The sequence below is a fragment of the Petaurus breviceps genome, unplaced genomic scaffold (assembly GCF_028583685.1).
Source record: "Petaurus breviceps papuanus isolate PSGF00001 unplaced genomic scaffold, PetGlider_PUasm1.0 115, whole genome shotgun sequence".
Taxonomy (NCBI): Eukaryota; Metazoa; Chordata; class Mammalia; order Diprotodontia; family Petauridae; genus Petaurus; species Petaurus breviceps.
The window spans coordinates 2,587,576-2,600,117 of NW_027185612.1; the positions used below are offsets into that span (position 1 = coordinate 2,587,576).

At 40.6% G+C, this 12,542-nt stretch overlaps 1 protein-coding gene across 3 annotated transcripts in view; it reads left to right on the forward strand.

Annotated features, from left to right (window-relative positions):
• The first annotated feature begins 1,409 nt into the window (after positions 1 to 1,409).
• The window catches only part of NUB1 (negative regulator of ubiquitin like proteins 1), a 32,585-nt gene continuing 21,452 nt past the window's right edge, over positions 1,410 to 12,542 (forward strand). Inside the window, exons 1-2 of one of the 3 annotated variants that reach the window (XM_069083945.1) lie at positions 1,410 to 1,565; positions 4,284 to 4,401. In XM_069083945.1, coding sequence (XP_068940046.1) covers positions 4,285 to 4,401 — 117 coding nt within the window. In that variant the 5' untranslated portion in view covers positions 1,410 to 1,565; position 4,284. Of the gene's footprint in view, positions 1,566 to 1,591; positions 1,822 to 1,883; positions 2,096 to 4,283; positions 4,402 to 12,542 lie in introns of those variants that run through there. The other 2 variants (XM_069083961.1, XM_069083954.1) reach the window with 2 other exon arrangements.

A 12,542-nucleotide genomic window follows, 5' to 3' on the forward strand; every position in this document is an offset into this window, starting at 1 on the left:
GTTCAAATCTCTCTCAGATACTTACTAGCTGGGAGACCTTGGGCAAGTCACTTCACCTTGTTTGCCTCAGTTTCTTCATCTGTAAAATGAGTTGGAGGAGGGAATGGCAAACCACTCCAGTATCTTTGCCAAGGAAACCTCAAATAGGTGATAAAAGAGTAGAACACGACTGAAACCAATGAACAACAAAATATTAGGTACCAAGCATTCTACTAAGCCTAGGACTACAAAAACAAAAGTGACCTCAGGAAGTTTATATTCTACTGGGGATGGTGATGTGTTTTTACAATGTTAATAGGTGTGTGTGTGTGTGTATACAAGAAATACAAAGTTATTTGTTGGAGAAGGGCTATGTCAGTCATGGCAGTCAGGAAAGGCTTCCTCCTATAGACGGCGCTTAGCTGGGCTTTAAGGGAGCCAGATTCTAAAAGGTTCATATTCTTAACACTCATCACGGAAGTAGCATCTTAAATGCCTGTTGAATTGAATTGAAGGTGAAGGAAAAGTGGATCATATCTCGCCATCTCCTTTTCCCCACTTCCTACCACAAACCAGAATGGTCTTTGCCCACAGCTTTTAGCCAGGAGACAGTCTTTGCGATGGCAGGTGGCTCATCAGGGGCCCCAGCTGGGGGAAGAGTCTTCTGGATGGGAAGCCCTGCCTTTAAGGGCACAGCACCGCTGCATAAGGAAAACACTCACATTAAACATTTGCTAAGTGTTTACTATGTGTGTACCAGGCATGCTGAGGACGTCGAGGAAAGGGATAAGCATTACTGTAATACCAGCTGTGCCAGGCGCTTAAAAAAAGAAAGTACTAATATTATCTTCACTTGACCTTCATAACAATCTTGAGAGGTAGGGGCTGTCGCTAATTTTTTTTGGGGGGGGGAGGAACCTGAGGTAAACAGAGGTTAAGTGACTTGCCCAGGGTCACACAGTTTGTGTATGAAGCTGCACTGCAGGACTTCCTGACTGCAGCTCCAGCGTTCTCTACACTGTGCCACCATCGGGCTCACAAAGGCAAACCCTTGCTCCTGCCCTCAAGGAGCTTAAGTACTAATGTGGGAGCTTTGAAGAAGGGACACTTGAGCCTAAGCCACAATCATGGCATCTGGAGCTCATTTTACAGATGAGGAAACTGAGTCTCCAAGTAGTGACCCGGGGATCCATAAGAACTGGTGGTCCCCCGAACAAGGAAGAGGTGTGTAGAAAGAGAACCTTCCAGGGCCTCGCCTGCCCACCGCGCCACGCTAGGTCCTCGAGGAGTCTGTAGGCTCGTAAGACGGGAGTGAGGTAGGGAGGGGAGGCGCGGGCGCAGGGAGTCACGTGACATCCTCCGCCGGCCCCAGAGGCCTAGGCCGGGTCTCGGCTCCTCCCCCTCCTCTTCTGCTCCCGCCCCCTCCCAGCTGGGTACCAGCACGAGGCTGAGTTCGGAGAGGCGACGTGAGAGGGGGGAGGAGAAGGAGGAGGAGCCGGTTTCACCCGGAATGAAAACAAACAGAGGCCCGCTCCATCCGGGGACTTTCCGGAACGCTGGCGAGCTCTTCCCATAGCGCAGCTCAGGTGAGTGAGGCTTCGGCCCAGCCCAGGCTGGGCTGGGCAGAGCTAGCGGGGCTGAGGGGCGGACGCCGGCCCGCCTGCTTCCCTGCCTCCGGTCAGCCCAGCCTCCCCAAGGGTCGGCTTCGGCCGCGCCCCGTGGCCACACCCCGGCCTTCTGGGAGCCTCCGGGACTGCGGGGCGCCGGGGCTTTCTTTGCCCCCAGGTCGCTGCGGGGGAGTGGATGTGTGAGGGGCTCTGGGGCGGCGCTGGGCATGCCAAGGTAACTAACTGAGGGAATCCCACGGGAGGCGGGGCGGGGCGGGGCGGGGCAGGGCAGTCCGGGCCCTCCTCCCTTCTCACCTGACCGGGGCTGCGAGGCTGTGCGTCTGTCTTTCCTTCCTTTCATCCTGGCTCTGGTCTGCCGAACCAGACCTGCCTTCCTTCCTCTCCCTACGCCAACTCTCCACGCACGGAGGAGAAGGGTGGTCTCTACGGGGAGCGAGCCCTACATGCAGCCCCTTCTTGGTTACCCAGGAAAGGCTGCTCCGCCCGGGGTAAGGACAAAGTGTGGTGGGTGGCACAGGGGCGAGAGCGGCCGAGGCGATGGCCTGTTGCTGAAGGGCACGGTCTCTTAGTGAGACCCCGGTGGGAGGCGGGAGGCAGGGGGTGGGAGGAGGTGTATTCCTGCAGCCTCTTCCCCGAAGAGACCGACCGCTTGGGTTAAAAAGTTAAACCTTTGTTTATAAGCTCACAGCTAATTATAATTTAAACCACAACAACTTGAAATTGTAATTAAAATCAAAGACTTATGATTAAAACTACTAGGTGTGTGGATTAGGGTTTATCTGTAGTCCGCCGTTGGACTTTTGACTACTTTTGACTATTAGGGGAATGTCACTTTCCAAAATCCTAAATTCCTGTTGTCAGATTCCTCCTTAACCCATTCCTCTAGAAGAATTTGTTACATTTGGTAAGAAAAGTGAAACTATGAGCATTCTAGGAGATGTATAGTTAGGAAGATTTGGGAAGGCTGAACTGTTTTGTCAGCTTATTGCAAAAGTGAAAATATCCCTGACTGTAAAATGGCACTTAAAGAAATTTCACTTTCAGTTTTGTATTGTGAAGTGTAACTTTGTCCATTTTAATAAGAACTGTATCTCACATCTTTCCATTCCCCTTGGAATTCCCCTTGGAACTCCCCTTCTTACTTCTTAAGAGCCTTAGTGAATCTGTTCACTGATCTCTTCAAATCCCTCCTACACATCCAAGCCAAGGGTGATATGCTCCAGAGTCCTGTATCAGGACCAGAGTAATCTGTTGTGATCATAATCATAGGCCTAGAATAGCATGGTATGATAGAAAAAATACAGGATTTAGCGTCAGAGGACCTGGGTCCAAATGCTGGCTATGCAGCTCCTACTAACTATGTACTGTTCAGTTTTTTGTTTAACTTCTCTCAACCCCATTTTCCTCATCTAGTTAGATTAGATAATTCCAGGTTCCCTTTCAACCCTATATTTTGTGATCCCAGTAAAATGGTGCACAGGTCTGATACCATCATTCTCCTGCTCAGAATCCTTCAGTGTCTGTCTCCTTGTTACCTCCTGAGTAAACTGTAAATTCAGCTTCTTAATTCAAAGCCTTCTACAATCTGACTTTAACTCACCTTTCCAGGCTTATCTCACTATTTGTCACTTGGCCTTCCCTACTGCAGTTCTTTCTGCATAGAGTGTACTTTCTCAGTGTTCAAGGCTCTGCTAAGTTGAACCTGGTCCAATTGATAGATAAGACCAAATCATCTTAACTTTGTGCTGTTAAAATAAAATATTAATACTGTATACTGCCTTTTAGGCACAAGACTGCCAGTAATAGTTTTACTTACTTTAATGTTATTTCATATTCAAGGGATGTCCAAAATGGAATCATTCCCCATGCCTTCTTATTCCAAGACAATCTGAGGTACTGATGGAGTTATGGGACTTGGACATTTAAAAGGAAAAGAGCACGTCTTTGAAAGCAACCCAGTCCCTGAATTTTCCCATATATTTCAACAGCTCATATCACTGATGCTCTGCTCAAAGCAACTGGCCCATCCCCCAGCCCACCAGGATCACTTAATTGGCTTATTTGACATTCCTTTCACTTTTGCTCTTGGCCTTGCATATACCCACCACTCCTTATTCCCACTTTACATAGAAAATAATTTTTTGTGTTTTTAAAAAAAATTCATTTCTGGGGGTGGCTATGTGGCACAATGAATAGAGCACTGGCCTTGTAGTCAGGGGACCTGAGTTCAAATCCGGTCTCAGACACTTGACACTTAGCTGTTGGACTTTGGGCAAGTCAGTTAACCCCAATTGCCCTCCAAAAAGCAAAAAAAAAAAAATTTCTGTTTTAAGAAAGAAGTTTAAACTGTTTTGATTTTCTAAAGCAATTTATCTCTTTTTCTACTATAATTTGAGTCATATAATGATGGATTTAAAAAATAAAAAACAGAAAAATTTAGTGGGTGAGCAAGGGAATCTAAAGGAGACAAAACTCAGAACTATAAATCTTACCACTTGTTAGCATCTCTAATAAAAAAATTTGTAAAGGAAAGAAGCTGAAATAACACCTCCTTAATTTTTATTAACTGAGAGTGGGTAACTGATTATTCTAGCTTAAAAAGATACCACCACCATACTGTGTAAGTTCTGTTTACACTTCAAAATGTTCTTTCATATATATGTGTATTTTTTAAAGGATGGCACAGAAGAAATATCTACAAGCAAAACTGACCCACTTCTTAAGGGAAGACAAAATTCAACTTTGGAAACCTCCATATACAACTGAGAACAAAGAAGCTGGTTTGGTATTGAAGGTATTAACTTTTCTTATAAAACATCAAAACTGGTCAGTAATTCATATCTGTTGTCTAGTGAAGTGACTATTGAAGAGTGTCAGAATCATAACCATGTAAAATTGCAGAATCTCTCTTAGAGTTTTGCTGATAAATAGGTAGCAACTTAATGCTATCATTTCTCCCACAGAGCATCCTTGTCTTTATGAATCTTTTCAATAAGGCCTCATCTATAATGACAATGATGTCTTTGATTTCTCTTGTGTTTTTTATGATAAATTATAACACAGTATAAAAAGGTTATTAAAATTAAGATTTCCCCCAAATTTATTAAAGAACTAATATTGAAAGAAATTTAGATATTAACATTGATAGCACAGCTCAGTAGTAGAGTACCATTTAGTTACTGTTGATTATTTAAGCTGATGGTTTCTTAGCTGCTTCTACTGTCACACACTATAAAAATGGATTTTAATTTTTCTCATTTGGTACATATAGAATGTTAAGAGACTTTCTTGTCCTTCAGTTATTTCAGTCATGTCTGATTCTTCGTGACCCCATTTGGTTTTGTTTTTTGTTTTTTTTTTGGCAAATACACTGGAATGGCTTGCTTTCTTTCTCTAGTTCATTTTATAGGTGAGGAACTGAGACAAACAGGGTTAAGTGACTTGCCCAAGTTCACATAACTAGTAAGTGTCTGAGGCTAAATTTGAACTCTGGAAGATGAGTCTTTCTGACTCCAGGTATGGAACTCTATCCACTGTACTTCTTAGATGCCTCTTTTTTTTGGGGGGGGGGGTGTTAACAAGCTTACTTTAATCAGTCGAACATGTATCATTTACCTAGTTTAGGGGAAAGAGGTCAGCATCCCGAACTTCAGAATATACAGACAGAATTATCAAGACAGAAACAGATCAAATAGACAGATTTCCAAACTGTCCAACCATTACATCCATACCCAATCAACATCGGGGTTTCAACTGTTGGGTTTTTCAAAGCCGGGGGGGGGGGGGGGGAGGCTCTGGACAATGGCTTCCCAGAATCCATATCAAATCACAGAACACTTCTCAAAGTGAGCCCCCTCTTAGATGCCTCTTAATACATATTTGATAGATTCTTTATGGAAGATTTTTGGGAGACATGAATGAATGAGACTCATAAAGGATAAGAAAGTATTGGTGGTTTGTGATCTGTAGTATAAAATTCCCATTTCTGTAAGATCTTACCTCTACTGTGAGGGGAAATATTTAAAAAAGGGTTGACTCTAAGTGCTCCATTGATAACTCATTCAATGACATCAAGAAGGAGAACATGGTTAATAGGACTGAATGAGAAGGTACACACGAGTTGTCATCTGCACTGAGGGAGTACCCAAATGAATGAGATAAAAGATCCATAGAATTGTTTTAAATATTGTAATATTTCATTTACTTAACTTTTTTCCAGAATAAGTTATTCCATACAGATAACTAAAACTTACCTTATTAAGCTGAGAAACTAAATTTTAAGGATTTTTATTGGAATCTCTGCAAAATATACTACACATTTTGTGTTATCTTAAAGTTTTCCTGGCATGATTTAACCATCACTTGATGACCAACCCATCATTATGAATACTAATTTTTCATTCTAATACAGGGAAGAGCCATTCAGGTATATCAGGCTGTAGGACTAGACTGCTATGCTCTTTGTTGTTTTCCTGCCTTCCTTAGTCCCCTGTCACTTCTTTATATAATCTCTTCCTCTAGAGATCCTACCCTCCCTTCAGATTTTTGTCATCTAAATTTTTTTGTGAGAATCCAGATAATCACCTATATTAGACTTGTGTTTAAAATAAGAGTCAGCAGACCTCAGAGTGATGGCTTGAGAGACTTTTTGGGAATAAAATACACAGAATCTCTTTCTGCTCCAAGGCATTTTTTTGTTTACTTGTCTGTGTGATTTATGGCTAAATAACTTCTGGATTAGTTATTTTACTAGAATTAAAGACAGCTTTTTGACTATGAGTATCTTTCTCAGTACTGTATCTCTGAACACCTAAGAATGAACCTTTGGAATAAGATTACTTTGAGTAGCTCTGTGTTGAGGACTAGAATTAGGGATTTACTTTTTCATATAAATATCCCTGAGACTCCCAACATAGCAAGAATTGGCATCTATCACAAATATATACTTTAGAAAGAATTCTGTTTTATTAGCTGATATTATTATGGATTTTGCTTTAGAAAAGCTGTGACGGGGGAGGAGCCAAGACGGCAGAGAAAAGTCAGGGACTTCCCCCGAGCTCTCCCACATTCTCCAAACAACTTCAAATGATTATAAAGCCAAGCAGGAGCAGCTTTTCAGAAGAATGCTACTGTGAACAGCTTTTAAGGTTCTGATTACACCGTATAGTGAACACTATTCCATAACAAATCAGAGCAAAACATTCACAGAAATCAAGATACCTAATTCACAATGTTACAACTTATCACAGAAAGTCAAAATACAGCATTCAAACAACTTATCACTAAGATGGCCACATAGTTTTCACTGTGGTGGTTACAAAGTTTTCAACAAAGAACAGTCATTTAGTAACTGAAGCATTCAATCATCTCAATCATTCAGTCATCCTTAAGGAGGTTTGCTGCCTCAAGGGACACAAAGTACAATAGTCAAAATTCTCCACTCATGGGGCATGTTAAGTTAACTCAATTGGTCACTTATTCAGTTATTAAATAATATTAAGCTATTAATATAAGTTATTATATTAATAACTTAATCATTTAGTTAATCATTCAATCAACTCAGTCATCCACTATTCAATCATCAGAAAATACACAGACCCTTCACGCCTAGGTCACTAGCAAATTTGCAATTTCATCACTATTCAGTACCCACAGAGAGGTCTTTTCTTTTTTTTTTTTTAGACAAGTACTTAACATTTATTTTCTTTCATACATTCTGTAACAATTTCCTTTGAGGTTTGCTTGTTTTTAATATGTCCGTTGGTTATGATGATGATTTATCTTAGAACAAAAAAAGTACCTTAAAGGGTATTCCCCCTTTTTTTAAAATTAATTTGTTTCTTTACTTTTAGTTTACAAGATTCAATTCCACAATTCCTTGAGTGTCACATTTTGTCCCCCTCCCCCCCATATACTGACATACAGTCAAGTATAGGATCTATAACTACTTCCACATTATACATTAGTCAGGTTATAAAGACAGATTGTATCAGATGGAATGAAAAATGGTAAAAAGGACGTAAAACTAAACAAGAAAAGGAAAAAGATAAGGTAGTTTGCTTCAATCTGGATATAAACTCAGTTCTTTCTAGTTCTTTCTCTGGATGTACACATTTCTCTCCATCATGAGTCTTTTGGGATTGACTTATATCACTGCATTGCTGAGAAGAGTCCAGTCTATCAAAGCTGGTCATCACACATACATTGTGTCTATAATTGTGTACAAATTTCTCCTGGTTCTACTCTTCTCACTCAGCATCAGTTCCTATAAGCCTCTCCAGGTAAATATGAAGTCTGTCTGCTCCTCATTTCTTATAGCACAATAGTATTCCATAACATGCATATACCACAACTTGTTCAGCCATTCCCCAATTGACGGGCACCCCTTTAATTTCCAATTCTTTGCCACCACAAAAAGAGCTACTATAAACATTTTTGTACATATGGGTTCTCCTCCCACTTCTATGATCTCTTTGGGATATAATCCTAGGAGTGGTATTGCTGGGTCAAAGGATATGAAATTATTTATATCCCTTTGAGCATAATTCCAGATTGCTCTCCAGAAAGGCTGGATCAGTTCACAACTCCACCAACAATGCATTAGTGTTCCAATTTGCCCACATCCTCTCCAGCATTTGTCATTTTCCTGTCGTGTCATTTTAGTCAATTTGACTGGTGAGATGTGGTACCTCAGAGTTGTGTTGATTGGCATTTCTCTAATCAATAGTGATTTAGAGCATTTCTTCATGTGCTTATAGATATCTAATTTCTTTCTCTGAAAACTGCCTGTCCATATCCTTTGACCATTTATAAATTGGGGAATGACTTGTATTCTTAGAGATTTGACTCAATTCTCTGTATATTTCAGAAATGAGTCCTTTGTCAGAGACATAGATTGTAAAAATTCTTTCCCAATTTCCCACCTCCCTCTTAATCTTGGTTACATTGGCTTTGTTTGTACAGAAGCTTTTCAATTTTGTGTAGTGAAATTATCCATTTTACATTTTATAATGTTCTCTAATTCTTGTTTAGTCATAAAGTCTTTCCCTTGGAGAGGTCTTTTCATCTTGACTTGAGGCAGGCAGCTCCTACCTGAATCCACCAAACAGTCACCTGGATTCAAAGGCAGACAGCTCCCAGTTCCTTGCCCAGCTCTAGGTGCAGGTCCTGTTCCACACTGAGGTTCACAGTGTCTAGTCCACCCTAAATCCTTCACAGTCTCTGCTTCCGGGAAGTCAAGGCTTAACAAAGCCACAGACAGGTTCATACAAAGTACCAGCATCACAGTTGTGCTTCCTCAGCCTTCGGCAGCTCCAGCTGGCCCTTGGAAATCCTCAGTAGCTCCTTAGCAGCTCCGGCTGGCCCTCGGACTCAGCAGAAGTTTCAGCTGGTTCCCAGAATCAAAATCACTTAATATAGGTTCTCCAAATCAAAATCATTCTCTCCAGCCTGTGGAGGGCTTTCCTCTTTAGCTTCCCAAGCAGCAACAGCTTCTGCCTTCATGGAGCTTGCTCTAAGAAGATCTGTCTTTCCCAGCCAGGATCTTTCCTTATATACAGACAGCATTATGTCAGCAACAGGGATTCATACCTTCTGTTTCTTTAACAGAAGTTTGATATGTGCTAAGTACCTGTTACCTTTGCCAATACAAAAGGATCTTCAAATTATATTACCATTACAGTGATACCTCAAAACAAATTCTCAAGTGGCAGACCCCAGACTTCACACATAAAAGGAGTGGGTGAATCAATTTTCCAACCCAAGACAACTTACAAGGTTGACTAGAAAGGTCTCTTGCACTAGGGTATGAGTGAAGTGCAGGTGGTGCCCCAGTAAACCAGAGGAGGCCTTGGTGGCCCTCCTGGGTGGGGCAAAGGGTGGAGAGGAAAGGTGACTGAATAAGCAGTGGCTGTGTCTGGAGCTCCCAGCCCACAGACAGTAAGCGAGTCAGCTAGTCAGAAGGAGATTATAGGGTTCCCTTTGCTGATACTGGGTACAGGACTCTGTGACATTGCCCAAACTCAGATCTGGGTCATAGTCTTGGGGTGCAGTCCCAGGGTGAGGAGGAGCATAGCATGTCAGAGCTTGTGGCCCACAGGGGAGTGGAGACCCTGGTCATAGTTCCACAGCAGAAGAGAGTGCTTGTCATCACTGAGAGACCATAGCATAGAAGAACTGAAAGATTAGAGACCCTCACAGCTAGCTGCATAAAAAAAACCCCTAAAGCTTAGGACAAGCTCCCTCCACCTTGGGAGCAGAACCCGACTTTTTTTTTTCCTCTCTTTTAAAAAACTTTTTTTAGGGGCGGCCAGGTAGCACAGCGAGTAAGAGCACCGGCTCCAGTGTCAGGACGACCTGGAGATCGAATCCCGGGCTCAGACACTTAGCACCCACCCAGAAACACCTGGCCGTGTAACCTTGAGCAAGTTATTTAACCCCAATTGCTTTAAAAAAAAAAACAAACAACTTTTTTTTAGTTTACATACATTTCCACAAGATTTTGAGTTAGATTTTCTCCCCATTTTTCCCCTACCTACCACCCCAAAATAGTGATCACACTGAATATCCCCTCCCCCAGTCTGCAGAGTCCAACTTTAATATAAAGTTAAAAGTCAAGAAATATACTGGGAAAATGAGCAAACAATGAAAAAAGGATCCTGACCATAGAAATTTACTGTAATGGCAAGGAAGATCAAAACACAAACTCAGAAAGACAACCAAGTCTTAAAGAAAATGCTATATACAAAGCCTTAAAAAAAATATGAATTGGTCAGAGGCACAAAAAGAATTCCTGGAAGAGTGCAAAAAGGATTTAAAAAATCAAATGAAGTAGAGGAAAATCTGGGGAGAAAGGACATGATGCAAGAAAATAATGAAAAAAAGAGTCAATAGCCTGGTAAAGGAGGCACAAAAAAATACTTGAGAAAATAACATCTTAAAAAGCAGAATAGACCAGATGGTAAAAGAAGCATAAAAATCCATTGAAGAGAAGAATTTTCTGAAAAAGTAGAAAATGGCCAAATGGAAAAATATATGCACAAATTCACTGAAGAGAAAAACTCCTTAATAAGCAGAATTCACCAAATGGAAAAGGAGGTACAAAAGCTCACAGAAGAAAATAATTCCTTAAAAACACCCAGGAATATTATAACCAAATTCCAAAACTCCTAGATCAAGGAGAAAATGTCGCAAGTAGCTAGAAAGAAATAATTTAAATATCATGAAATCACCCTCAGGATAAGAGAGGATTTAGTAGCTTGTACATTAAAGGATCACAGGACTTGTAATATGAGATTCTGGAGGGCAAAGGAACTAGGATTATAACCAAGAATTGCCTCCCCAGCAAAACCAAGTGTAATCCTTCAGGGAATAAATGATATTCAGTGAAACAGGACTTTCAAGTATTCCTGATGAAAAGACTAGAGCTGAATAGAAAATTTTACTTTCAAATACAAGACTCAGGAGAAGCATTAAAAAGGTAAACAGGAAAGAGAAATCATAAGGGATCCAATAAGTTAAAAATGTTTATATTCCTACATGGGAAGATGATACTTGTAACTCCTAATAACTTCTTATTATTAGGGCAGTTAGAAGGAATATTCATAGAGGACATGGGTGTGAGTTGAATATGAGGGAATGATTATCTTAGAAATAAGATTAAGGGGTGAAAAAGAGGAATGCACTGGGAAAAGGGGAAAAGGAGAGGTAGAATGGGGTAAATTATCTCACATAAAAGAGGCTTGAAGAAGCTTTTACAGTGGAGGAGAAGATGGGGGAGGGGGGAACATGTGAATCATACTCTCATTGGAATTGGCTCAAAAAGGTAATAACATACACACTCAATTGGGTATAGAAATCTGTCTTAAAACCCTGTAGAAAGTGGAGCAAGGGGGTAAGAGAGGGATGGGGGTGCTGAAAGAAGGGAGGGAAGATTAAGGAACATGATAAAAGCAAAATGCTTTTGAGGATGGACAGGGTGAAGGACAGAGTAGGATAAACGGAAAAATAGGATGGAGGGACATACAGTTAGTAACCCTAATTGAAAAAATTTTTACAACAACTTTCTCAGATAAAGGCCTCATTTCTCAAATATGGAGAGAATTGAGTCAAATTTCTAAAAACAGCCATTCCCCAAGTGATAAATCATCAAAGGATTAAACAGGCAGTTTTCAGAAAAGGTAATTAAAACTATCTATAATCATATGAAAAAAATTCTCTAAATCCCTATTAGAGAAATGCAAATTGGATTGGCTAATATGATGGGAAAAATGACAAATGTTGGAGGAGATGTGGGAAAATTGAGACAGTAATGTGCTGTCATTACATAGTTATGAACTGATTCATCCATTCTTGGTGAGCAATTTGGAACTATACCCAAAGGGCTATAAAACTGTCTGTACCCTTTGACCCAGCAATACTGCTAGTAGGTCTTTATCCTAAAGGGATAAAAAACACAAAGGATTATATGTACAAAAATATTTATAGTAGCTCCATTTGTGGTGGCATAGAATTAAAAATCCAGGGGATCCCCATCAATTGTGGAATGCCTGAACCAATTCAATTGTGTTATATGATTGTGATAAAATACTGTTGTGCTACAAGAAATGATAGGCAGCATGCTCTCAGAAAAATCTGGAAAGATTTACATGAACTGATGATGCAAAGTGAAATGAGCAGAACCAGTAGAACATATAACACAATAACAGCAATATTGTATGATAATCAACTGTGAGTAACTTAGCTCTTCTCAGCAATACAATGCTCCAAGACAATTCAGAAAGACTTATGATGAAGAATGCTATCCATCTCCAGAGAAAGAACTAATGGAGTCTGAATGCAAATTGAAGCATTTTTTAAAATTTATTTTTCTTGTGTGTTTTTTTTTTCTGTTTTCTTCCACAGCATGACCAATATGGAAATGTTTTGCATGACTGC